Source organism: Heloderma suspectum, chromosome 6, assembly GCF_057233095.1.
Source record: "Heloderma suspectum isolate Gila_16-S chromosome 6, 16-S_ref, whole genome shotgun sequence".
NCBI lineage: Eukaryota > Metazoa > Chordata > Lepidosauria > Squamata > Helodermatidae > Heloderma > Heloderma suspectum.
The window spans coordinates 110,877,671-110,905,615 of record NC_139463.1 but is presented as its reverse complement, the minus strand read 5'-3'; the positions used below and the strand labels follow the sequence as shown (position 1 = coordinate 110,905,615).

The 27,945-nt window shown below is 45.7% G+C and overlaps 1 protein-coding gene across 2 annotated transcripts; it reads left to right on the top strand.

The window, feature by feature from the left end:
* Positions 1–1,441: 1,441 nt before the first annotated feature.
* On the top strand, positions 1,442–27,824 carry LOC146342509 (Fc receptor-like protein 5). 2 transcript variants are annotated; one of them, XM_084806200.1, is made up of 6 exons: positions 1,442–1,555; positions 5,649–5,696; positions 15,313–15,594; positions 23,572–23,868; positions 24,237–24,332; positions 25,330–27,824. In XM_084806200.1, the coding sequence occupies exons 1-5, from the start codon at positions 1,525–1,527 to the stop codon at positions 24,323–24,325; spliced, it is 747 nt and encodes a 248-aa protein (XP_084662326.1). In that variant the 5' UTR covers positions 1,442–1,524; the 3' UTR covers positions 24,326–24,332; positions 25,330–27,824. The 2 variants fall into 2 exon arrangements, with proteins under 2 accessions (XP_084662326.1, XP_084662328.1); XM_084806202.1 differs by lacking the exon at positions 5,649–5,696.
* The last annotated feature ends 121 nt before the right edge of the window (positions 27,825–27,945 follow it).

The following is a 27,945-nucleotide window of genomic DNA, read 5'->3' as shown; positions in this document are numbered from 1 at the left end:
GCTTGGGCACAGTCTCTTCTCCAGGCAATTTTCAAAGAGAAGACTTGGTTGATGTGCATGAGAGAAAGTGTGTGTGTGTGAGCGAGAGAGAGAGAGAGGGAGAGGGAGAGAGGGGGAGAGAGGGGGAGAGAGAGAGAGGGCTTCATCACACGGAGCTGTTAACCTGCAATTGAGATTGCTCCTTCATGGAAGTTTGCAGGCTCTTTATATGATGCTGCCGTGACCCTCCTGCACTAAATGCCCTTTGTTCCGTTTTTAAAAAGATCTCAGATAATGAGCTATCAAATTACCCCGTTGTGTTCCGCTTCAGTTTCCTCTGTGAAAAGAGTTAAAGTGGTGAGAAGTGGAGTGAGACCAATGAAAGATAATAGAACACTCAGATATGGGGACAAGGGGTGGGAAGGAACGTAAAGGGAGTCAGTGGTGATCCTGCATTTAAAATGGAAGGAGAAAGCCCTGTTTTAAATGCAGGATTTTATTTTAGGCTGGTGTAGAAACGCCCAGAGAGAGAGATTGCAGTTTGAAGCAGTGGACAAGGGAAGCAGGAAAGAGGAATCCCCACCCAAGATTTATCCAGAAGTGTGAAAGAAAGGAGAACGCTTAACACTTACTCAGTATGTGTGCGCGTACGTGCGTGTGTGTGTATGACCTGATGGAAACAGAGGAAGTTACTTCAGGGCATATACTGAGCACATTTCCCATCCTCAGCCAGCCCAGCCCCCAGGCATCTGATATAAACGTTCAAGATTTTGACATTCCAAGACCATCCTTAGCTAGCACCTCCTTCACTTTTGTATGCTTTGCTGCTTAATAAAAATGCACCCTCCTTTCTTTAGGATTTCTCCAGGAAAAAAGAAATTGCCTCCCACTTTCACAACCCTGAGAGTACGGCTGAGAAAGCTAGGAACCACTCTCTGATGAGCCCTAGTTGGCTCTCTCCTGCAGGAGGTCTTCGAATGGAGTCTGTTGGGGATGCTCTAGTTCTAAATGTCCTGCATCGAGCAGTGGGACTCCAGGCTAAAACCAGCACTCTTATCCATTACACCAACCACCTGGCTCCTCATGTGAGGCAAATTACTGCATTAGGTGAATCTTGATCTCATCCCGCATTCTAATGCGCCATGAACCTTCAGGCGGTATATACGTAGAACAAAAGTGCTCCTCCTCTGCACCCAGCAAAACCTAATCTTCTAGTTTATTTACTAGCTGTGTGTGATGGGGGAGGGATTATGTGCTGAGCATAACAACAAAACAGGAATTGTGGTTTAGCAACACAAAATAACTGCTGACTCTTCCCATCCTGCTGGCACGTTTCCATTTTCTGTTTCAAGCACCAAGGTCTGTTGGACTCATGGGTGTCTTCCTATGACAGATAACATTTCCCAGCAGTGTGACAATGCAAATTTGTGCTTTCCTGACCACTCTCAGCCAGCTCTACCTTGGAGAAGAAGTCTGACTTCAAGACTAGAAACATTGAAGGACAGTTCCTGGGGAACTGTGTAGAGCAATCCCATCTGTCTCAGCATGGGTGTTATGCTTCTGGTTTCCATGATAGGTATGTTGCTACTTCTTCAAAATCCCTATTATATTTCTCCAGCTTTTTCTACATTCTCCCTCTCCCCTTTCCACTGGGTTTTAATCACTGATTTCATCTCATTCTTAATAAACTTCTTGTGGCCAGGCCAGGTTATCTGAAGGATCATCTCCTCCCAAATGTACCTGCCTGGGCTCTAAGATCATCTTCAGGGGTCCTTCTCCGGGAGCCCCTGCCAAAGGAAGTGAGGCGGGTGGGTACCAGGAAGAGGGCCTTTTCTTCTGTGGCACCCTGGCTGTGGAATAAGCTCCCTAGAGAGGTTCATCTGGTGCCCACATTGTACTCCTTTTGGTGCCAGGTGAAGACCTTTTTATTTTCCCAGCATTTTAGCATCCTAGTCTTTTAGCTCTGCTATTTTACATCTGTATTTTGAATCTCTGCATTGCTGCTAGATTTTATTCTGGCTGTATTTTTATTTTGTAGTTTTAAGCTTGCATATTTTATGTTGTTTTATGCTGCACCTTGAGGTTTTGATTTTTGTGGACCGGCCAGAGAGCTTTGGCTATGGAGTAGTATAGAAATGTAATAAACTGATGACCTGGATCCCTTTCAAACCAGCTTCAGCTCAGGAGACTGCCATGGTTGCCTTGGTGGATCATCCTCACCTGGGAATTGCCAGGGAGAGTACATCCCTGTTTATTCCCTTGGACCTCTCAGTGTCATTCAATACCATTGACCATGGTATCCTTCTGAGTCGCTTGAGGGAGTTGGGGGTTGGGGGCACTGCTCTGCAGTGGTTCCGCTCCTTTCTCTCAGGATGGTTCCAGATGGTGTCGCTCGGGGATAGTTGTTCCTCGAAAAAGGAACTTTTATGTAGAGTCCCTCAGGGCTCCATCCTATCCCTGATGCTGTTTAATATCTACATTAATCTTTGTAAACCGCCCAGAGAGCTTTGGCTATTGGAAAGTATAGAAATGTAGTAAATACATACATACATACATGAAACTGCTAGGATAGATCATCAGGAGATTTGGGGCTGGGTGTTATTGGTATGCTGATGACAGCCAAATTTATTTCTCCTTGTTATCCAAGGAAGGTATGACTCCTCTGAATGACTGCCTGAAGCCAGTAATGGGCTGGATGAGGAAGAACAAGCTGAATTTGAATCCAGGCAAGACAGAGGTGCTCATCATGAAGGGTCCTTCCTTATTCAGGCATTGAGGTCTGTCATCCAGTTCTGGATGGGGTTGCACTCCCCCTGAAGGAGCAAGTTCATAGCTTGGGGGTGCTGCTTGACCCAACGTTGCTCCTGGCACCCCAGGTGGAGGCAACGGTGAGAAGTGCCTGTTATCAGCTTTGGCTGATACGCCAGCTAATCCCACTCCTGGCATATGTGGACCTGGTAATGGTGGTGCATGTGCTGGTAACCTCTAGGCTTGATTTCTGTAATGCACTATACTTGGGGCTGCCTGTATATTTAGTTCGGAAACTTCAACTGGTACAAAACATGGCAGCCAGGTTGCTCTCTGTGGCACCTCGTGGAGACCGTATTACACCAGTTTTAAAATCTTGACATTTGCTACCAATTTGTTTCTGAGCAAAATATAAAGTGCTGATTCTTACCTTTAAAGCCTTACATGATCTAGGTCCAAGGTACCTTAGGGAACACCTTCTCCCCTACGTCCCAGTCCACCACCTAAGGCCTTCGGAGGGCTCTCTGCTGCGGCTGCCTAATGTGAGACTGGCAGCCACACGCAAGAGGACCTTTTCCTTTGCCATCTTTCAGTTGTGGAATGACCTGCCGGTTGAAATGTGCCTGCTAACTCCTTTGAAGGTCTTTAAGCAGGAATTAAATACTCTGTTATTCCAGCAGGCCTTCCCTTTTTGGAACTCCTGTACCTTTTACTGACTCTCGTATACTGTTTTTAAGCTGTGCTGTTTTCAAACGGTGTTGTTTTTATTGTTGGATTTTTTGTTAAACTCTTTTTAGTTCCAAGTCGTTTTTAATTATATGCTGTTTGTGTATATTGTCTGTGCGCTTTTATGCAAATGGCTTTTCAACTTTGTATATTGTATTTTAATGTTTTAACTTTTGTAAACCGCCCAGAGAGCTTTGGCTAGGAGGTGGTATAGAAATGTAATACATACATACATACATACATACATGAATGAATGAATGAATGCTTCATCTTGCCAAATTTTAATGCTGGGGATCTCTTTTTACAAGAGCAATTTAAGAGAGCAAAAATAAAAATTGCCTTGGTGATTGGTCCATCTAGTCTGGTGCTTTTGTCTCCGAATACAAACAAGAGCACCAGACTAGATGGTGCTCTTGTCTCTGTTGTGTCCTGCTTGTGGGTTCCCAGTTAACAGTTGGTTGGTCTCTATGAACAGAATGCTGGACTAGATGGACCTTTGGTCTGATCCAGCATAGCTCTTCTTATGCTCTTATGTTCTTACGTTCTAACAGAGTACTACAGCTGCTCCTGATTTTGGGGAGGGGGGATCATGCCCTTCTTGGATTCCCAGAAAGACAGCAGGGTTAGTCTGTTGCAGCAAAAACAACAAAGAGTCCTGTGGCAACTAAAAAGCTAATACATTTATTATGGCATAATCTTTAATGGACACTGTCCACTTCATCAGATGGATGGAGACTTAAAATTGGCAGATTTATATACATATTCTGGGAGGGGGGATGTAAATAGCATTGCCAGAGGGAATTGAAATGCAAAATGTACAAACAGTGATAATTACTTTAACAGTTGCCGTTCACAAAATGTTGTTGGCTGATAACACAGAGAGCATTGCCACGGTGAGGTGATTAACATGTGAAGTGTGATTTTTAAAACGAGAACACGTTTGTCCTTATTCAAACCACAGGAGACCGAGTTGAATGTCTTGAGTAGGGATGATGCAGGTGTCCAATCTGGTGCAGGAGTCTGGCAGACTCCCCCCCCCCGACCACTGCCCTGAGATGCACCCACCGAGCCCCTTGCCCCACTCAAGCTCCCCCCATGCTCCTTGAGCTGCCCACACTTACCCCAGGCCCATCTGGCGAGGTCTGTGGTCACCATTTTGTGAAGGAAGATGGCTATTGCAAAAATGTGCATATTTTATCTTAGATAAAATGGGGCCATAAATGGCCGATACACATACGATTAGAGGCGTAAATGGCCCATTTATGCCTGTAATTTTACATAGATCAGCTATTTACAGCCCCATTTTCTGTAAGTTCAAATACGCACATTTTTGCAATAACCTTTTTTTCACAAAATGGTGATTGCAGAGGTTGTTGGATAGGCCTGGGGTGACTGTGGGTGACTCGGCGAGTGGGGGGGCTCGGGGGCAGTTCTAGGGACACATGAGTGGGGCAGGGGCTTGGTGGGCACCCAGAGAACCCGGACAGGGAGATGCCTGTCCATCCCTACTCTTGTGGAATTGTACTTCAGCAATTTCTTGTTGATATCTGGCCACCTTAAAATCATTGACAGAGATCACTGACTAATCTTAGATTAGTTCATTACCCAGATCATGATCTAAAGCCAGAGGATGACACAACCTTACTAAAGTTAAGTGGCAGGTCTGCTTTTGGTCAGTGCTGAGCTAGACGGACCAATAGTCTAATTCAGTATGCTTCCTATGTTCCTATGACTGGATGGGAGGGTAACTGGGAACCCTACATACGCTGCCTTAAGATAAATGTAACACATAAATACCCAACAGATTAAGGAGGCTTCCAGATGAATCTTGTATTGTGCAATCACACTGCCTCAAACACGAGATTTTACAGGGGGTGCAGGCATGACCATCTCTCATTTGTAGCCCTCCTGTGTTTTCCTCTGGCTTCTTCTGTCTATTTTCTTGCCACCAAAAACTCCATTAAGGAGGGAAAGACAATAGATGCACAATGCAATTGGAATGGTAGGGTTAGGAGCTGTCTGTCTGGATGGGAACTAATGATGCAATCCTATCCATGTCTACTCAGAAGTAAGTCCCATGGAAGTGGGGCTTACTCCCAGGTAAGTGGATATAGGATTGCAGCCTCGGTCACCTAAAGCTTGCAGCACTAGTTAAGAGATTTATTCCTCCTCCCATTTCTTTCTCTCTCTTCCAGTTTTGCTGGAAGCGGCAGCACCCAACATCATCCCAGCATCATCTGCAGGTAATGTTCCAACTTCTTCCCAGGTTTTTAAACTAAATTTGGACAAGGCTGGGATCTGTAGAGGAGGACTCTCATCTTTTTTAAAGTTTAACCACATAGAGGAACCTTCCTCAAGCTGGTGCCCACCATATGCTGTGGACTATAACTCCCAGCATTTCTGAACATTAGCCATGCTGGCTGGGGCGGATGGGAACCGAAGTCCAAAATATTTGGAGGTCACTAGGTCAGGGATGGCTGATTTAGAGGTGTAGATGCTCGGAATTTAGTTTGAAAGCCACTGTGCTATGAGATCCACATTTACATACATGGGGAGCTGCTTTATACGAGGTCAGACTATTTGTCCCTCTGACCTGGTCTTGTCTACTTTGACTGGCAGCTGTTCTCCAGGGCCTCAGCTAGGGGTCTTTCCCATCAGATGCTACCTGAGCCTTTTAAACTGGAGCTGCCTAGGATTGAGCCTAGGACCTTCTACATGCAAAGCAGTTGTTCCTCTCCTATTTGATCCCATTTCCACCTGATCCCTAGCTAAAGTTGATTTGGAAAGTCTGTCATATGAACTCTGCCCATTCTATGAGTGTGGCTTCCATTGAATCTTGGAGTCATTTCACCCCACTGTGTTTCAATGGCATGGTGATGTGGTAAATGTAGGGAAGGCCAAGTCTATCAGATCCACTTTCTCCCCCATTTGAATTTTTAAAATCTCAAGTTCTTTCTCTCCTGAATGCAAACTTTGTGAATTTTGGTAAATTTTCATCAAACCCCAGCATTCTCACCCATTTGCACTGGCCAAATTCAAGTGGTACAGCTATTCCCAGCATGGAGAAGACCACGATGTACCTCCCTGCCATACAGCTGTTACAGATGAGCAGCCTGCACGATAAAAGAGGTGGCAACCCTAATTCAGCACTAACATGGCTGAATACACAGGGATTCAAACCCAAACTTTTAAGAGCAAAGTACTCAAAGACCTCTGCCTGGATGGATGATTCTATCCATTTCAGTTTCTCTCACATTTGTTTGTTTTGTTTGTTTTGTTCTTAATTGGAAGGTTTTTTGGTTCCAAATATGGAGAACTTTGTAAATTTTGGTAAATTCTTTTGGTAAATAAAACAAACTGAAATGAATTTCTCACCCATTGCTAGGTAAATCCGCCAGTGACAAATCCTGTGATTCAGCTCCTCTGTTGATTGAGATGGTGGCGTAGGGTTTCCTAAATTGCTCTGCAGTTGTGATGAATCACAGATCCTGCACTCAGCTGGGTTGGGCTGGAAGCATGCTCTAGGGAGAGAAACATTCCCTCTTGCCCATGTACAGAGAGTCTGATCTTATTCCAGATGAAAAGAGGTCTCTGACAATGACACCAGAATAGATAGATGGATAGATGATAGATAGATAGATAGATAGATAGATAGACAGACAGATAGATGATAGACAGATAGATGATAGATAGATAGATGATAGATAGATAGATAGATAGATGATTGATAGATAGATGATTGATAGATAGATAGATAGATGATAGATTGATAGATAGATAGATAGATAGATAGATAGATAGATGATAGATGATAGATAGATAGATAGATAGATAGATGATAGATAGATGATTGATAGATAGATAGATAGATAGATAGACAGATAGATGATAGATAGATAGATAGATAGATAGATGATTGATAGATAGATGATTGATAGATAGATAGATGATAGATAGATGATAGATAGATAGATAGATAGATAGATGATAGATAGATGATAGATAGATAGATGATTGATAGATAGATAGATGATAGATAGATGATAGATAGATAGATAGATAGATAGATGATAGATAGATAGACAGACAGACAGATAGATGATAGATAGATGATAGATAGATAGATAGATGATTGATAGATAGATGATTGATAGATAGATGATTGATAGATAGATGATAGATAGATGATAGATAGATAGATAGATAGATAGATGATAGATAGATAGACAGACAGATAGATGATAGATAGATAGATGATAGATAGATAGATAGATAGATGATTGATAGATAGATGATTGATAGATAGATAGATGATAGATAGATGATAGATAGATAGATAGATAGATAGATGATAGATAGATAGATGATAGATAGATGATAGATAGATGATAGATAGATAGATAGATAGATGATTGATAGATAGATGATTGATAGATAGATGATTGATAGATAGATGATAGATAGATGATAGATAGATAGATAGATAGATGATAGATAGATAGACAGACAGATAGATGATAGATAGATAGATGATAGATAGATAGATAGATAGATGATTGATAGATAGATGATTGATAGATAGATAGATGATAGATAGATGATAGATAGATAGATAGATAGATGATAGATAGATAGATGATAGATAGATAGATAGATAGATAGATGATTGATAGATAGATAGAAAGATAGATAGACAGATAGATGATAGATAGATAGATGATAGATAGATTGATAGATAGATAGATGATTGATAGATAGATGATTGATTGATAGATAGATAGATGATAGATAGATAGATAGATAGATAGATAGATGATAGATAGATGATAGATAGATAGATAGATAGACAGATAGATGATAGATAGATAGATGATAGATAGATAGATAGATAGATAGATGATAGATAGATAGATAGATGATAGATAGATAGATAGATAGATGATTGATAGATAGATAGATAGATAGATAGATGATAGATAGATAGATAGATAGATGATTGATAGATAGATAGATGATAGATAGATAGATAGATAGATAGATGATAGATAGATAGATAGATAGATAGATAGATAGATAGATAGATAGATGATAGATATGGGTTGTTTTTAAAAGCAATAGGTAACAAAGCTCCATTAGTAAGGTGCATCCGGCAGAATGCGACTTTGTTTATATTTATTTATTTATTTATTTGTTGCATTTTTATACCGCCCCATAGCCGAAGCTTTCTGGCCCGTTCACAGAAGTTAAAACATTAAATACAATATAAAAAGCTTGAAAGCCTTTTACAAAAAAGCACGTAAAAGCACACAAACAACATGTAACTAAAAACAACATTGAACTAAGTAAACTAACTAAATTAACAGTCATAACTAAAGATACATCCAGGACCAATTAAAACTCATCATGTGCTGCCAAATGCCTGGGAAAAGAGATAGGTCTTAACCTGACACCTAGAAGATAATAATGCTCATGCCAGGCAGTCTGTATCAGGGAGCATGTTCCACAGATGGCGGGGCCACCACTGAGAAGGCCCTCTCCCTCATTTTGAACTGTAAAGTTTACGTATCAGTACATATTACATATGAACGAAAGGAGTTTTGCTCCGTTACCTAACCTTAGCTCTTCTTCCTCTCAGTTCCTCTACACCAGGGGTGTTGAACTCCTTTCAGCCCTGAACTCAGTTTTGGAGAAGCTCTCGGAGGGCACATTCCAGTGGTGGATGGGGCTGAACTAGGCAAGGAGGGTGGGACCAAAGGCAGGGCCAAAAATACAGCATGTTTTAGCTTAAAGCTAAAGAGAGCCAGTGTGGTGTAGGGGCTAGAGTGTTGGACTGGGAGTCATGAGATCCGGGTTCTAGGCCCCACTCGGCCATGGAAGTTCTCTGGGTGACTTTGGGCCAGTCACAGACTCTCAGCCCGACCTACCTCACAGCGTTGTTGAGAGGGTAAAATCGGTAAAATGAAATGGTAAAATGTTGAGAGGGTTGAGAGGGTAAAATGGAGAGGAGGAGGATTATGTATTCTGCCTTGGGTTCCTTAAGGAGGGAAAAGGTGGCATATAAATGCAATAAAGAAATAAATTTCAAACATTTAGAAGATGGGGGGAAGGAACCAGCAGAAAAGCTGGAAATTGGCAATTGAGTGAATGGGGGTGGGGCCAGGGAATGGCATGGCCATTTGGGGAACCCCAGACGGCCAGTCTGGAACCGCAGGTGGGCCGAGGTTCAACACCCCTGAGTTAGGCAGGCTTAAGAAAAGGACAGAATTCTCATTTGGAGCTAAGGTGGATACCATGGAGAGACAGAGCATGGACTTCAAACCCAGCTAGGAAGGCTAATGTAACATAGTGGGCAGATGTGGACTAAGGATGTCTGAGTTTAATTCCCAATTCACAGAGCAATCCAGTGTACCAGAGTGTGGGAAAAAGATCCATGGTGGAGTCACCACTGCATCCAAAGCCCTGCTGGCTCACAAGGACATTTTCACCCCTTTTCTCCCATTGGTTCATTTTGGGTTTTTTCTCTACCTTCCATTGAAACCAAAGGGAAGGAAAAATACCTGCATCAGCTCCAGGCTGAGATAGATGAGAGGTCTCATCCAGGGGGCTTTCAGGAGAGAGGGGGGGCTTTAGATCCAGTGGATCCGAGATTAGGGATGGGTGAGAGATGCATTGGGCTTGCATTTTAAAGCTAACTTACCAAAAGCATGCTTGCTGAACACTGGCAGAAGTACAAAACTTGTAATTTAGTGCATATTACAAAATGTAATATGCAGGAGGCTGGCACTGCTTTCTGGATTTGTCCAGCTGGGGTAATGTATGGATGAAAATTTAAATTTCAAACTTTTCAATTGTTCCTTTAGAAAAAATCCTTTGAGACATTGGCTTCTTTCTGTCTTGGCGATGGGTTTTAAGCAGGGCTGTGCACCACCTCGTTACAAAGCCCGAATAACTAGGCGAAGCGGGCAGTTTCGGAGCAAAAGCCTCGTGATGGTGCCTCGTGGTTCAGAGCAGTACTGAGGCGCCCCGGGGTGAAGCACCGCGCCTCCTCTGCCTCGTATATTTGGAGCTCTACTGAATGCCTCAGCAGTCCAGGCAGGCTGTCTCCAAAATGTATCAACTTCTCCATGCTCATGTGGAGGGGCATGAGGAAGAAGGAGGGAGGGAGGGAGGAAGGAGGGAGGGAGGGAGGCGGAAGGCAAGCGGACGCTGGAAGGCGGGGGGAGGTAGGGAGGCGAGTGCAGGAGGAGGAGGGAGCGTGCTTTGGCAAATAGGAACCCTCAGCCAGAACTGACGCTAGCAGTCTCCAATCAGAGAGAGCGCTGGAGGAAGGGGGTATATATACCTCGTCGAAAGGCTGCGTTTGGTCATTGCGCTAGCTATGTCTTTGGGAGAGAGGGATGGTGTGGGTCAATGATGGTTGGTGTGTGCGTGTGCGTGCGTGCATTCCCAGGAGTTGTTCGTCCAATTTATTCAATTCTGATCGCCATTAGGCTTTCCTCAGAATTTAAATTAAAAGGAAACAGCTTTACTGGGACCGTTCCCTTCCCTCGCTCCTTGATCGCCCATCCCCATTGGGACGGTGTCTTTTGCAGCACCTCTTCCAGCCACTTTCTCCTATATCTTTGTACCTCCAACTCATTTGTTATTTGTATTTGATTAGCTTCATCTCTCCTGTCCATATTTTTTCAAACTAACATAGCTTTTCCTTGCCAGTTGCTGCTACGCTCCCCCTCCCCTGCCATTCCTGTGTTTGTTTATCTTGATTTTGGACTGTGTTTGTTGTGTAACATCAACCCTTACTTCTGCTTTCTCTGTTCTATTTCCTTGTCATTTTCTCAGCCAACTCTGTCTCTTTTAGATTTTTACAAACCCAGTCTTGTTTTGATTTCTAAAAACAAACATTGACTTCTGGGCATGTCCCTCCCCCACACCTTTTACGTCATATTCAAGCATTTAGTTCTTTCTTTTCTTTTCTTTCTTTCTTTCTTTCTTTCTTTCTTTCTTTCTTTCTTTCTTTCTAAATCCTTAAAGAAAGGCATATTATAGCAGCCTATGTGTGTAATGTTTGTCTCCCCCCCCCCATGTTGAAGTGAACCATCTCTGTGTCTTCTCTGTGTTGATCCTCCCAAACCAAAAATTAAAGAAGGTTTTTAAATGGGGGGGGGGTAATTTGGCTGTTATCTAATTGCCTGCGCTGTTGCCCTGTATTTCTTAGTTACCCTGCCTTCCATAAAAGAACATGAAATATAAAACAATAAATTAAAGACACCCATCATTTGCTTAGGTAGTTCTGCTTTTCTTTACCCCTTGTGTGTTTGTGTCCATGTGTGTGTGCATGCTAGGTTGTTGTTCCACAACCTAGTTGCCCTCCCATCACCATGGAACCAACCCATTCCCTCCCCTGCCTGTCTGCCCCAGAATCTGCCAGCCAACCTGCCAGCCCCAGGCTCTTCCCACTTGCCTGCCTCCTCCAGGCTCTGCCAGCTTGCTTGCCCCAGGCTCTGCCAGCCCACCTGCCTCCACCAGGCCCCACCAGCCTGCCCACCTCTGCCAGGCTCCACCAGCCCTCCTGCCTGCCCCAGGCTCCACCAGCCAGCCTGCCTCCTCCAGGCTCCACCAGCCTGCCCACCTCTGCCAGGCTCCACCAGCCCGCCTGCTTGTCCCAGGCTCCGCCAGCCAGCCTGCCTCCTCCAGGCTCCACCAGCCTGCCCACCTCTGCCAGGCTCCGCCAGCCTGCCTGCTTCTTCCAGGCTCCGTCAGCCAGCCTGCCTCCTCCAGGCTCCGCCAGCCAGCCAGCCTGCCTCCTCCAGGCTCCGCCAGCCTGCCTGCTTCTTCCAGGCTCCGCCAGCCAGCCTGCCTCCTCCAGGCTCCGCCAGCCAGCCTGCCTCCTCCAGGCCCCACCAGCCTGCCACCTCTGCCAGGCTCCACCAGCCCTCCTGCCTGCCCCATGCTCCACCAGCCAGCCTGCCTGCCCCAGGCTCCACCAGCCTGCCTGCCTCCACCAGGCTCTGCTAGCCCACCTGCCTCTGCCAGCCTCCCTCTGCCCACCTCTGCCGGCCACTGTAACTATTCCGGTGGTCCATGTCCGCTCCCATGGCAGATCTTCCCAACAGAAGCACTCATTGTCATGTAGGGGCGGTAGAACCACCACAGGTCCTGGCTGGCAGAGTTGCTGTGTCTTCCTGCCTCTGTCGCAAGACCACCGAGAGCCTGAGGTCAGCAGAGATGACCATCTGCATAAACTGGATAATTAATATGCACTTGCAGCATTCTCTGTTCCTTCTGGTCCCGAGAACCAGGTTTTACACGGCAACCTGTTTGAGTTTGGAAAGAAGTGGTCTGGCCAAGAAAAGAAAACCCCAAACGTAGAAATCTCAATACTCATTCTGTGTGTGCTAGAATAAACAACAGAACACAGAAATTTCTTCCAGCCTGCCTGACAGGTAACGTGTATATGCAGCCATAGAGAGGCTGAGGCGGCGATTCTTCAGAATAAGCTTGCTCTGTACTTCAGAGAAACTTACACTATTGGGCATAGTGACCCCTTCTTCAACACACGATCCTGTCTGAGTTTGCTTTGAGTTCCATGTAACACTGAAATTTCACCTGCACCTAGCACACGAGCCACTGGGCCAAACTGCCTGGGCTTTCGGGGAGAGATGTGCTGGAGGGGGGCTGGGAGGGGCCCAGCTGTCATGCACATGCGTGGAAATGGAGAAGTTACGACTCTTGGCTTCGGGAGTTTTCCTGGAAAAACTCAGATTTCACCTGCGCCTTGCACACAAGCCAGTGGGCCAAAGTGCCTTGAATTTGGCAAGTGGGATGCCCTTGAGGGGTGCTGGGAGGGGCTCAGGTTTCACACATCATCAAAACAGAAGTTGCAGCTCTTTGCTTTGGGAGTTTTCCTGGAAAAACTCAAATGTCACCTGTGCGTAGCACACAAGCTGGTGGGCCAAACTGCCTGGACTTTGGGGTGTACAATGCCCTTGAGGGGGGCTGGGAGAGGCCAAGGTGTCACATGCATGTGTGGAAACAGGGAGAAGTTACGGCTCTTCGCTTTGAGAGTTTCTGTGGAAAACATCAGATTTTTACTCCACCTAGCACAAAACCCACTGGGCCAAACTGTCTGAAATTTAGCAAGTTGCCTCCTCTCCAGCGGGGTGAAGAGCTCCCCAAATTCCATGCCTGTATCCTAAAAACTGAAAAAGTTATGACCATTTGTGTTTTTCCATGCAAGTCTTCGGATTCAGATCCGAGTTGGATTGGTGGGGGGGTGGAAATTGGTCTGAGGTGGATGGGGGTCACTTCAGATGATCCAAAGCAGCATCCGAAGCAGATCAGGGTGTCCGTGCACAGCCCTAGTTTTAAGGCAATAAAAATGTAATGTTTGCCACTTAGATAGCATGATTTAGTGCTGCTGTTATTCTAAAGTCCCTCCAAAAATGAATTATCCAATTGTGAAAAAGAAAATGAGGTTGAATTCAAATGTCTACAACCAAATTCAACCTGGAGAAATCTGCTTAGCATTTGCCTCCCCTCATCCCTCCTCAAATTAGTTTCTAGTCTGTCATGTTCCTGGTGACCCACCAGACCTGTCAGGGAGCAGGAACAATAGCCAGTTTCTACCCATTATGCAGAATGAGGTTGTAGACTAAGGTAACTGGATTCTGGACTGTGCTACTTTGGATTGAAGCTGGGGCTAATACTTTGAATGGCCTCTTCTCGGTTAGGGTGAACTTCTTTTTTAAACTCCCTTCAGGTAAAACACAAAAAGCAAAACTTCAGTGGGTTGTCCGTAGAAACTTGGCTATTGAATTGAAGCTCCACTTAGGAGTTAAAAATATTTATTACAGCAGACTTTCCCAGTCTGCTTTCCTCCATATATTTTTGGACTACAGCTCCCAGAATTCCTGGCCATTGGCCAGTCTGGCTGGGCCTGATGGGAGCTGAAGTCCAAAACATCTGGAGGGCACAAGATTGGAGAAGGCTGATTTACAGGGTTCTATATAGGGCTCCGGTAGGGCTCCTAACACAGGCCTGCAGCAGGTTTCCTCTTAGAGCTTCTCTACACCATACTTTTATCCCACAACTTTACCAGGACTTCTGCTTCCAGATTCTTTGCGGGTTCAAGATCAGCTTCTTTTCACATGCTTCCCCTAGCTTTTTCGGAGGAGGGGGGAATTTCCTTTGTCTGCAAATTCTATGTTTCATTAAACAGCCACTAGACAGTACTGTGGTATAGTGCAATTGCACACTTACACGCCCAATAACATGCTTCCTTGATTTAAATGCCACATTTTTTTCATTAATGGAAAAGATGCAATATTGGTCAGAAAGGACAGGAGAGGCCCTGGAGGTGGCCGACATCATGTAAAGGATGACCCATAAACTTCTGTGAGTGACCAATCACGAGCATAAGATAAAAGCCTCATGTAGAGAAGCCCATAGTCTGAGTAAAGAGAGGGATGGGGTGGGGGAGTGGAGGCTGGGTTGTACTTAAGGACACAGTGTACAGTTAATTAGCTGTGCCTCAGTATAATTTGGTTAGGGGAAACTGTTTAGCATCACTTTCTCCTTGATATGCTAGCTTACTACATTCAGGGAGGTCTCCAGTACTGCAAAATCATGTTGCAAAATATGAGCTTCCCCACATGAAGTTTGCAGTGGTATGGTCCTGTGGCACAAACAAGTCTCATTTCTGTGCGATGTGTGGAGCAGCTCTGGTTTCCCAAGAACATGTACTAGACTTCCAGATCTCTGGGTGGGTTTTGAATGTGGAAGTGAGACCTCGTTCTCCCTGGTGTTCTCCCTCCACCCCCTCTCTTGCCTACCATCTCGCCCCCTCTGCTTTTATTCCAGGAGCTCTACATCCCCCCAAACTCACCGTTGAGACCGGGAATCATGAATATTTCGAAGGGGAGAGGGTGACGCTCACATGCTCAGCTTTTCAAAATGGGACAGTGGACGGATACAGATTCAATCAGGATGGGCAGCAGATCTTCAAAACGGCCGCTGATCCTTTTCAAAAGGGCAAGCTGACTTTTAAGGCTCAGATGAGGAACACTGGGAAGTACAGCTGCGATTACTGGATGAAGAAAGACACATCTGCGCAAAGCAACACCATCTCCCTACATGTGAATGGTAGGTTTCTGTCTCCTAGGAAGTTGGTGGCCCATGCCAGCAGACAGAAGCCTCTGCGATGGTCTCTCTGGACAACCACCCTTCCCCCCCCACTACCACTTGCTAGATATCAGCAGGCAGGGGCCCTGCTCAAAGTCCCTTTTACTTTTCAAATGCAAAGAGGAACAAGGCTTTTTAACAATTGTTACTATTCTTTGTGGTGCCAAAGCTGTAGAATGAGCTTCTTGCAAATGTGCATTTTGCTGCCAAGAGTAGCATCGGGGCTCTGTTTCCACCAGGAAAATGAGACTTGGGAAAGAGTTAGGCCTCCCGTCTCCAGGCAGTGGTCTCAATCCATATTGGAGGGGGTGGGTGCAGTTGCATTTCCTGAAGAAAGAGAGCAGCCAGTTCCAGCGGAGGCTGGCGGCTCCGACGTCAGAGGGGCGGTGAATCCTCGCTGGGTTTCAGTCAGAACGAGTCAGAGCTCCGAAGGAGCTCTCCAAGGTGTGGAAGCAACCTGGGAAGCGCCTTTAAAGTTCTGCCTGGTTCTAACTGAAACTCAGAGCAGATTCACTGCCCCACTGACATCGAAGCGACCAGCTTCCGCTGGCCAGTTCTCAGCATGCTTTTCAAAGTGGGTCCCTAAATGCAGCATACGGTTTGGCCTTAAGGCAACATGTAGTATTATGCAGCCTGTCATTTCACACTGTCTGGGATTGTACGCTGTTTCCCCATTCTGTCTGCCTGCCATCTTGGGGTGCTGGTGGAGTGAGGGAGAAATAAAACACCCAAAGCTGGGCATGTGAGGCCCCATTAAGGCCCTGCACGATATTATTCCAGAGCCATGAGTGAGTGACAGGGAGAGCTGCTGCCCTGTTGCCATGGCGACTCTGGCAGGGATATGCCCCCACCTACAGCAGGAGTGGGGAGCCTGCACCCATCCAGATGATGTTGGACTCCAACACCCATCAGCCTCAGCCAGCATGATCTATGGTCAGTAGTGATGGCCTGCAGGAAGTCCAAGAAGTCTTGCAAGAGGCCAGGAACCACTTGAGACCTAGTGTGCGGCTGCAGTGAAAACAAGGCAAAGCCCATGTTAGGCATAATTAGGAAAGGATCGAAAATAAAAGTGTCAGGATCATACTTCCCTTATATAAATCTATGGTGTGACCACAGTTAGAATACTAGGTACAGTTCTGGTTACTTCTCCTAATAAAGGATATTGTGGAGTCTGAAAAAGTGCAGAAGAGGGCAACTAAAATGATCAAGGGAAGGTTACCAGGTCTGGGATTGTTTAGCTTAGAAAAAAGGCATGTAACAGGAGACATGCTAGAGCTGCACAAAATTATGGGTGGTGTGGAGAAAGTGGATAGGGAGACATTTTTCTTCCTCTTTCATAATACTAGAATCCAACGGGGTCATCCCATGAAGCTGGTTGGTGGGAGATTCAGGACAGATAAAAGCAAGGGCTTCTTCACACAGCACAGAGGTAAACTATGGAATTCACTACCACAGGATTAGTGATGGCCACCAATTTGGATGGCTTTAAAAGGGGGGTCGGACAAATTCATGGAGGATAAGGCAGTCAGTGGCTACTAGTCCTGATGATGATATGCTCCCTCCAGTATCTGAGGCAGTATGCCCATGACCACCAGTTGCTGGGGAACATGGACAGGAAGGTACTGCTATACCGATACCCTTCTTGTGGGTTTCCTGTGGGCAGCTAGTTGGCCACTGTGTGAACAGAATGTGGTCTAGATGGACCCTTGGTCTGATCCAGCAGGGCCCGTATGTTCTTATGAGAGATGGCATTGGTTGGAGCAAAATATATATGGCAGGTGCATGTGAGGTGCTCATGCCGTCACTTCTCTGGGAGATTGGAGCTGGAAGAAAAATTAAAACAGCCATTATCCATCAAAATGCAACTGGCCTCCATAAAACAACTAACTCAACAGCAAGAACCAGAAACAAGGTCACTGATAGAATCACAGAATCATAGGGTTAGAAGGGGCCTACAAGACCATCGAGTCCAACCCCCTGCTCCATGCAGGAAGCCTGATTCCCAGGCGGTCTCCCATCCAAGCCCTGGTTAGTACTTGGATGGGAGACCACCTGAGAATCAGGCTTCCTGCATGGAGCAGGGGGTTGGACTCGATGGTCTTGTAGGCCCCTTCCAACCCTATGATTCTATGATGCAGTAAACAACCCATTATATTCCATCGAATTCACCCCGGTAGATGCTGTTTGGGCCTCCGTGCAGCTGCTTTTCCTTCAGAATAAAAGCAGCCAGTTTAAGAATGATTTGGTTTAAAGTGTGTATTTAATGTAATACACACTTTGGAATGTAGTGTGAGCGAAACAGTTCTGAAGTTGAATCCAGGACTTAAGGCTCATTGATTTCAATGGAACTGCGCCAAGCCTGATTCAATCTGAATCTAACCCCGGGTTGTCTGTGTTTCCTCAAGAAGTCACATGAATTGACGAGAGCAACTGGCAGTGCAGAAGTAGTCTTGTGATTAGATTTTAACACACACAGTTGCATGACTTCATTTCCTTTCCCCGATAACTGACAGTAGAAACTGTAAATAGGTTCAGTTTCAGGTTTGAGGAGGCCCAAGGAAAAACCTTTTTCACTGAGGGGCCTTACTGGGCTTACCTGGCAGCACTGGTGCTGTTACGGCTGGAACTCAGTGCTAAAGTCCAGGACCTTGCAGGCCGGGGTGGGGTGGGGGGAATCACCACCCAGGAAACAACGGGTGATGGGTGCCATGGCAAACCGGCCTGCCGTCAACCCCTGGGTCAGCATGGGTGTGCCAGTGCTCACTGGGCCTGACGCTGCTTGCCAGAGTATCCTTTCTTTATTTTTAAAGATATTTCCGGATTGGGGGTGGCCAGCCAGGCATGTACATAACATGTACAGATGCTCATGTGTTGTTTTGTTTTTTTTACTTCAAAAAGAAATGATCCTTTTCTATAACCACATGAAGCTTGTTCCCACAGAAATGCATTTGGCATCCCAGCAGCAGAAGCAAACTCCATTGTATTCCTGTGGTCATGGCCGTGCTACGCTTTAAGCAAGTTTAAAGTGCAACACTACACATTCTCGTGGGGTTTTTCTTTTCTATCAGGGCTGGCAAACAGGTCCCCCCGCCCCCCGCTCAACATATCAGGAATGTAGAAGCACTGGGGGCAGGGGGTGTAGAGAAATGTGAGCTGTGTGCTTCACGACTGAAGTAATATACATGGATGGCCAGCTCAAGGTTTTGAGGGTCTGTGGATGAGACAAGTGAGTCTACCTTCTCGCTGCCATTGTCACCAGCTGCTGTTGCACCTCATCCTCTGTCCCATTACTGTTACTGCTTGCTTGCTTGCTTGACAGGCAGAGAGCCGCTGACCAAGAAGGCAAGTGAACAAGCAGGATGCAATGGTGAAGATGAGGAACAACTCCAGGGGGCTCTTGTCAGCGGGCCCCTGCCCAGCCATGCCTACCCTTGACACCAGTGCTGTACATGGATGTCTAAAGCCCCCCTCCCATAAGACCGTTAGGTTCATCATTTAAAATTGCCTAACTGCCCCACCAGTTCTCCAAACATGAGCCAAAATGTGATGTGGCTGCAAAAAAGGCAAATGCTATTTGGGGCTGCATTAATAGAAGCATAGCTTCCAAATCCCAGGAAGTACTAGTTCCCCTCTACTCCATCTGGAGTACTGTGTCCAGTTCTGGGCACCACACTTGAAGAAGGATGCAGACAAACTGGAGAGGGTTCAGAGGAGAGCAACAAAGATGGTCAGGGGACTGGAAACAAAGCCCTAGGAGGAGAGACTGAAAGAACTGGGCATGTTTAGCCTTGAGAATAGAAGACTGAGGGGAGATATGATAGCGCTCTTCAAGGACTTGAAAGGTTGCCACAGAGAGGAAGGCCAGATCTCTTCTCAATCATCCTAGAGTGCAGGACACGGAATAATGTGCTCAAGTGACAGGAAGCCAGATTCCGGCTGAACATCAGGAAAAACGTCCTGACTGTTAGAGCAATACGGCAGTGGAACCAGTGACTTAGGGAGGTGGTGGGCTCTCCAACCCTGGAAGCATTCAACATGAAGCTGGACAGCCATCTGTTGGGGATGCTTTGACTTAGATTTCTGCATTGAGCAGGGGGTTGGACTCGATGGTCTTGTAGGCAGGCCCCTTCCAACCCTAATATTCTATGATCCTGTGAAACAAAACCAAGTGGCTAGAGTTTAACTTCAATTTTAATTTCCCACAATGCCCTGGATAGAACTTATGTAGCGACATTGTGGGAAATTAAAATGATGGCAAGGCCCAGCTGCCTGGTGTTGCTTAGAGATCTGGTACTGGGAAAAGAAACAGGTTTTTATTTTAAGGGTCCTGTGTTAAAAGCATGGCAATCGAGGTGATATAAGAATCTGGCCTGGCAGGTTCGATTTTGTAATGCCCCCCTTCACACTCACCACTCTCGCCCCTTGATGTTGCAGCTATCATAATGAAGATCTACGCATGACCTGGGTTTTTGTTACACACATATGTTCCAGCACATTTAATGCTGTCCATAAAGGATAGAGGTTCATAAATTACTTTTGCATTTATTTTCAAGGCTGTGTTACGTGTGAGCAGAGAAGAGAAACGCCTGGCTTTTAATGCATTTGGATTGAAGAAAATTCCCCAGCCACACCAAAAAGTAACAACTGGCCAGACACGACTTTCATTTTTAGCCATTAATTGCAGTAACTAGTTAGCTTTCTGTTTTAAAAGAAACTAAAGTTTCTGCAAAGATGGGGAGACAAATTCTGACCACTAGATGGGAGCAAAGCCCAGTGTATGCAGCCATGATGGGGTGTTTTGTGTTTTTTTGGCTGTTCCTTTTCAGGAGTCAAATGTCAAATCCCTTTCATTGGATGCATACAGATTTAAGGTGCAATCCTATGCACGTTTAGACAGAAAAAAAAGTCCTACAACGCTTAGCGTGCCCTGGACTGGCTGGGGTATGCTGGGAGTTGCAGGACTTTCTATGCACTCTAAACATGCAGAGAAGTGTGCCCTAAGTCATACCTAGAATAGTGTCATTGAAATCACTGGAACGTAAGTTACTCATGACTAAATTAATTCTGATTGATTTCAATGGGTCTACTCTAAATACGAATTCATATGATCCAACCCAGTATGCACTAAAATAATATAATTACCAATCATAAAGTTCAGAAAAAACATATTGTTTGTATGTGTGCTCATAGATATAGGTGTGTGTTTGTGTGTGTGTGTGTGTGTGTGTGTGTGTGTGTGTCTGTCTGTCTGTCTATCTGGAAATAGCAATCCCTTACAGCTGCTTCACAAAAGATAAATTTGGCTATGAACAACAATCACCTTAAACCTCAGTCCTATGAGCACTTACCTAGGAGCAAAGCCAGAGGACTTACTCCCAAGTAAACGTGTATAGTTATGTACCATGACTATAGGAAACCGGAGGAGTTCTAGGCATAATTCAGCATGTACGTATTTTGCTATATGTGCAGTGTCACCTCCGGGTTTTCAGGGCCCTTGGACAAGACCCCTACCTCAATGGGCCTCCTCCAGTGAGTCCATCTTCTCACCACCATTGTCACCTGCTTCTCTTTCTCATCATTGCTACTGCTTGCTTGCTTGACAGCCGGGGTGCCAGTGAGCAAGTCAGCAGTCTTCTCCTGCAGCTTCTCCTTTTTAGCACAGTTGCCTGGGCCGCTGGGCCACAGCAAAGGGCAGGTGAGCAAGGCAAGTGAACAGCAGGAGCTACTCCAGAGGGTTCTCATCAGTGGGCCCCTGCTGGGGTTTGGGCCCTCGGCAGATGCCCGACCATGCCTACTCTTGATGCCGGCCTTGCATATGTGTATATGGAATGGGAAACCATGGGAGAAGTCACCATGCTGCTGCATGCACATGTGACAGGATAGGCACATTGAAATTATCATGATGTTCGGTTCTATCACCTGTGGCCTGAATTGAGATAACAGGTTTTTATCCCACTACAAGTTTGGTTTAGCTTACCAGTGTTGTTTGAGCTATCATCAGCACGGCTCTATGAATGGTCACTGCAGTGATTTTACATATATTTAAGCTTTAGCGTTCTTGTCACCACCTGCACTTGCATTTCATTTCCTTCTAACCTTGGTGCTTTACCATTCTCTCCCTACAACTTCCATCAACCCTGACTATTGGCCATGCTGGCTGGGGCTAATGGGAGTTGTAGTCCAAAATTTCTGGAGGGCACCATGTTGGGGAAGACTATTCTACTCATTCACTACTTTCCTGCCAAGAACGCCATTACGGTCAGCCAAAGCCCCTTACAATTGAAACCATAGTCATTGAGTTAGAAAGGTTCTCCAAGGTCATCTAGTCCAACCTCCTGCTGATGCAGGAAATCCACTATTGCAGAAACCCTGATAAGTGGTCATTCAATTCCATTCAAAGGCACAATGTAATTAGAGAGGTGTGTGTGTGTGGCTGGGATTGGGAAGGAGGAAGCTTGTACTGGCTCTTGGCAGTTAGTGATGCAGTCCAGATTCCAGGCTCTTCCCTTCAGAGAGAAGAGGAAAAAGGAGCTACAGGGGGACTTGAGGACTGGCTGCTAGCAAAGTTGCCGACTCACAAGAGCAGCCCCTCCTGTTGATCTGTGGCATCTTCTGGTTCCCGGTAGTTGATTACGGAGTCTGAGTTCCAGGGTCTTCCTTCCTGATGAGACTGCTGCTGGTAGACTATGAGTTGATGACATGCTCTGCCAACATAGGTATCCACATAACTGGATGGTCTCTGCAAAAAAGCTGAACCAGGGTGGCTATGTGTCCTCTTTTACATAGGATGGTCCTCTATTTTGAAGGGCTTCCAGAGGACCATCCTCCTTTGGAAAGGCTGCCCTGTCCAGCTGAGAGGTGAAGAGGCCCTGAAGTAACCCATCATCTTAGCACCTGGATTTACGCTGCATCAACCACACTGATAGAAGTAGGCCTCCCTTCCCCCTTCTTCCCACAGAAGTCCCTCCATCCACCTGAAAATGCTACACAGAGCATCAGGAGTCACTGCTGAAGGGGGGGGGGTTGTGGGGGGGGATCCCCAAAGATTGTGTGGAGGGACCTTCCAGGGATGGAGCCCTTCTTCTTGCAGAAGGAAGATCCTGGATCCAGCCCCTTGACAGCTGACTAAGTGGGACCACTATTGTAATTTGTAAGATGTGCTGTATTCCTTTTTAAAATTATAGTGATTGTTCCTAAATTTGAATCTACACATATAAATTAGTCTATGCAAAACTTACACAAACCAGTGTCCTCCTCATTCACCCTCTTTTTTGGCAATGCATAAGTGGCTGCTGTGGTTGTAACCAGCACAGTTGATGGGCGGGACTGGGGTGTCAGGAGAGTTAGTAGAATACATATCTGATGGCTTTTCTATACAAGGCTATCAATCCTCTGCATCTTCTTTCGGTTTTGTTGCAGAATTGAGATCTGATCACTACTACACAAGGAGTGTTTCCTTTTCTGCTTTTCCACTACATAACCTCTAGGTGGCACTGTGGTATAGTGGAATAGCACAAATACACAAGAGGAAATCATGCTTTCTTTCGTGTTCACAATTCAACACCACATTTTCCCTGCTTTAAAAAAACCCCTCACAGACAGTGCTGGTTAAGCACAGAAGCAAAACTGGAGGGTCATGACGTTGTCCAAAGAACTCATAAACAACCATGAGTAGGGAATGATAGCATACAACAAATGCTTTGTGTAGAAAAGCACCGAATTAGGATATGGCGTACTCTAATAGAGATATATTCTGAAGGAATCCAGCTTGCCATAGTGAAATGGGGCCTTCTTTCACTTAGCCTAAAAATGGATATGTAACTCTATCCACTCTTTCAAATCCCCCCACACACATACTTCAAGGTTGAGGAGTGAAACTGGCTGCTGCCTCTGCATTGCATTAAGAAATTCTGATGTGGAACATTTTATCTTTCCCAGAGGCCCCTGCAGCTCCCTCTCTCACGTTGAATCCCCACCTCCACGAGTATGACCTGGGAGACTCCGTCAGTCTTGAGTGTGCAGCTCCACCTGAAGTGAAAGAAGTCTGGGAATTCCAGTACTATGGTGACAGACTGAGTGCCGCAGCTCCAGCTTCCCATGGCAGTGTCCACATGTATAACATGACCATCATGGAAGCCAAACATATGGGGCTTTTCAGGTGTGCATATGTACTGCACCTTTCTGGGAGATACATACTTTCTAAGAGGAGCCAACCTGTCTCCATCAACGGAATAGGTAAGCTCTGAAAGGCTTCTAACAACCTCCTTTGAAAATGTTTTCTTCCCATCAGCCAGGTGCCAACAGTCGCTTGAAGATCTCTCTCCGCCTGACTTTTGAAGCAAGGTTGGGGTGAGCGGGTGCAGGGAGAGAGAAGGCTATCTCTCAAGTTAACCTATCTCACAGGGATAAGATAATATTGGCAGATCTCACTGAAAGAGTCTGCAGTTAAATGATTAATGGTCATTGTGTGGGCCAAGGCAGAATCTACACGTCTTATCTGATTCTGAATAAGAACGCTCGGCCTACTCAGTAAAGGGAAAACGGATGCGGCAACTTTTGGTTATACTATCTAATGAGCAACTCTCTTCTTTCTTGCAACTTAGGTGTCAGATGGGTTCGGTTGTTGGCCATTGGTGGGTCTTTCTTCACCATCAATGGTCTCATCTTCTTTATCTCCCACTGGCTTTCTTAAGCCACAGGTAAGTGAGGTTTCCTGCAGAAGGAATCAGGAATTCAAGGATTTCATTACTCCCACACCTTAATATGAGTACATTGAAGTAGGTGTTGCCCAAGACATTTGTGTGGCTGAGGTAGAAAATAACCATCACCATCCCAACACACACACACACAGAGACAGACAGAGAGACAGAGACTGGCACCAACAATTTAGTAGAGTAGATTACCGGAGCATACACTACAGTGTCTGGGAATTTCAGTTTGGCTTTCAAGTGTATGGAAAATGTTGTTTCAGAATGCAGTGGGTCGATTGTTATTTGATGTGGCTCATATGCAGTATACAAGCCTGGCATTGTTTCATCTCCAGTAGGCGCCTACTCACTCCCAGAGCTAATTCACAGTGTTAGCCTGGATCTTCAGAGCCCAAAGCCAGGAGTTGGGAACAACTGGCCAATCAGATGTTGAAGGCGGGGCTCCAACTCCCATCAGTCCCAGACAGAACGGTCAGGAGTGATAGGAGTTGTAGTCCAACAACATCTGGAAGGCCACAGATTCCTCAAGTATGCCCTGAACAACCAGGATACCTTAAGGAGCACCTTCTTTTTAGTTCTTGGTAAGTAAGCCTTAGGAGAAGCATTTCAGCCTTTTAGAATTGAGGGTGTGTGGTGGTTGGGGGGGTGGCAGAAAAGCCAGGAAACTGCCAAACAATCGGTGATTGGGGGAAAGGGGGTGGGGCCATTGCCATGATCTGGGGAGCCCCAGAACTTGCCATTTTCTGCATGCAAATAGAGTCAGGGGTAGGGCATTGAGATTACAGAGATGATAGTTTCTCTCTTATGACTTTCTATTGCGTGTTGACAATATTTGTCCGTCTGGTTCCCAGTACTGGGGTTCCCATAAATTCCATCCAAGATGGCTCAGCATATGTGGAAATCTGTTTGGGTTTCATCTTTGCTCCTATGTCATGATCCAGGAAGGTCTCTAAGATTTTGCTGTTGTTATTTTCAATTTTGTTTTCAGATCTCCTCTTCAGAGGGCTGAAATAATCACCTTACCTGACTCATTGCTGTCTACCCAGTCAGCTTCTTTGCAACCAGAGTATAATCTCTTGATTTATTCACCGGATGACTCAGCCTGTATATTAGCTTTCCCCATAAGCCACACATTTGGGGCAAAATATGAAGCTTAGAAGAGCAGGAAGGGGAGGAGGGAAACCAGTCTTTGGGGGCATGTCAGTTTCTGTCGAGTTTATTCTAATGACTTCATGTTTATGGACTTTCTTAGATATTGTAATGTAGTTAAGTAAATAGATTTTCTGGGGTGCCTACCATTTTAGGGGAGGCATGAAAATGGATGACCTTACATAAACTTCTTCTCTTGTGAGCCTACCAACCATTCACTTTTTAAATAGAATAATAAATAAATACTTTGACAAAAGAAGCATTCCCAATCAATTGAAAATCTTTGAAAAAATAATAACGTCTCCACTAGGTCTCTCCCTTCCCACGTTTTGGGAGACTTGGAGGCTTACGACCATCCAGTGCAGAGCGGGAGGAGCGGCAAAGGTGATTGTCACCTCTGCCACTTCTCCTACTCTGCATTTTTGCTAGATGGGCTTTTTTGCCCATCTAGCTGGGGTGCTCTGGAGGGGGAGGGAAGGAGACCAGAGAGGCCTCAGAACAGCTTGTACCCGGCCTCTCCTCCAGTCTCTTCTCCTCCCCACCAACTGGAAAGCCCACTTTACCCCCTGTATGAGGTTGAATTCCCACTTCAGAGAAGCAACTGGTGCAGTTCTTTCCACACCAGCTGCAAGCAGGAGGGGAAGGGGGTGGAGCATGGATTTTTGGATTGAGGTTGGAGCACTGTCTCCGACATCAGATCCAGGAATTCAAAGAATCTTATGACCCCCAGATGCTGCTTAGGGGCCATAGGATTGCTCCCTTGGTTTATGAAACAGATACTTTACCTTTCAACATTCACCCATCTGTCTTACTCCCAGTCTGTTCTACCAAGCTTAGCCCTTACCTTTGTGAATACATTTCACTAATCAGTGTACTTGAACGAAACGATTTTTGAGAAAACAAAAAGAGGGAGAAGGAATTAATACTAGAGCTGACCCCCCCCCCCAATTCAGAAGACATTTTCTGGAGTGGGGGAGGGGAGAGAGAGAGAGAAAGAGAAAGAGAAAGAGAAAGAGAAAGAGAGAGAGAGTGCTAGCTGAGATTTTTTGTGGTGGCCATGCTACCCTCCCCAACACAAAATCCCCCCCCCCCAGGTCCAGGGCATCATGAAGGATGCAAAATGGCGGCCAAGTGGCCAATGTAACTGCTGCAGCAGCAACAAAACAAAACAAAAATTTTCAGGAAAAAGAAAAAACTGTGCTACAGCCTCTGCTAACTGTGCTACAGCCCCTCTCCCACAATAAACTCTTGAACAATTTCTCATTCCCCTGGAGGGATTTGGTGAAATGGCCCTCCCAATTTCTCTGCCCATGAACCAGTGGAGGCTGGAGGCTCCGATTTCAGTGGGGCTGTGAATCCATCCTGGGTTTTACTCAGAACCAGTCAGACTGCTAAATGAGCTATTCAAGGTGCTGAACACAATGGGGTCGGCACCTTGGAGAGCTCCTTTAGACTCCTGCCTGAAACCCATAGTGGATTTACAGTCCCACACTGAAATTAGAGCCACAAGCCTCCACTGGGGTGAAGAAATAGGGAGAGGCCCCGTTCACACAGCTCTGAATGCCACAGTAGTTTCCACGAAATGGTGATGCTGGGCAGAGGGAAGATCTGCAGTAGGTGGGTGGGTGTGGAAATGGCAGCCCTGTTTTCCCCAAACACTCCCTTGAGGTACATAATATCACCATTGTTGCCACCACAACCACCGCAAAACACAAGCAGCAGGAGCAGTAATGAAGAAATGTGAAAGAGAGTCTGGCCGATCACCCCTGCGACCTCCCCGCCCCGAACCCCCACTCTGTCTGCTTTTAGAAAAGGCGTCAAGATGCATCTTTTCAACTTGGCCCTTGAAATTGTTTTTAGTACCGTCGATGTTTTCAATAAATAATATATTTTGAGATTTTTTATTTATTTATTCATTCATTTCTTTATTTCTTTCTTTCTTTTCTTTTTTTTCAAACGTATACACCACTCCGCACAAAGGTATCTCTGCTGTGAACATAAAATAAAATGGCATGAAAACCAGCAATAAATATAATAAAAACAACACGATGCAAATTAATCAGCAAAAAAACAGCATGCTCTGCTGTGTGCTACAAACCATTGCTGGCTGGGTCAGACTTCAGGGAAAGCCCTCTAAAGAGAGGAGTTTTAAGAAGTCGTTTCAACTTTATAACTGTGGGGGACTCATAGAATCATAGAATAGTAGGGTACCAAGGGGCCTACAAGGCCATCGAGTCCAACCCCCTGCTCAATGCAGGAATCCAAGTCAGAGCATCCCTGACAGATGGCTGTCCAGCCTCGTCTTGAAGGCCTCCAGTGTGGGAGAGCCCACCACCTCCCTAGGGAATTGGGTCCATTGTCGTATTGCGCTTACAGTCAGGAAGTTTTTCCTGATGTTCAGCCGGAATCTGGCTTCCTGTCACTTGAGCCCATTATTCCGTGTCCTGCACTCTGG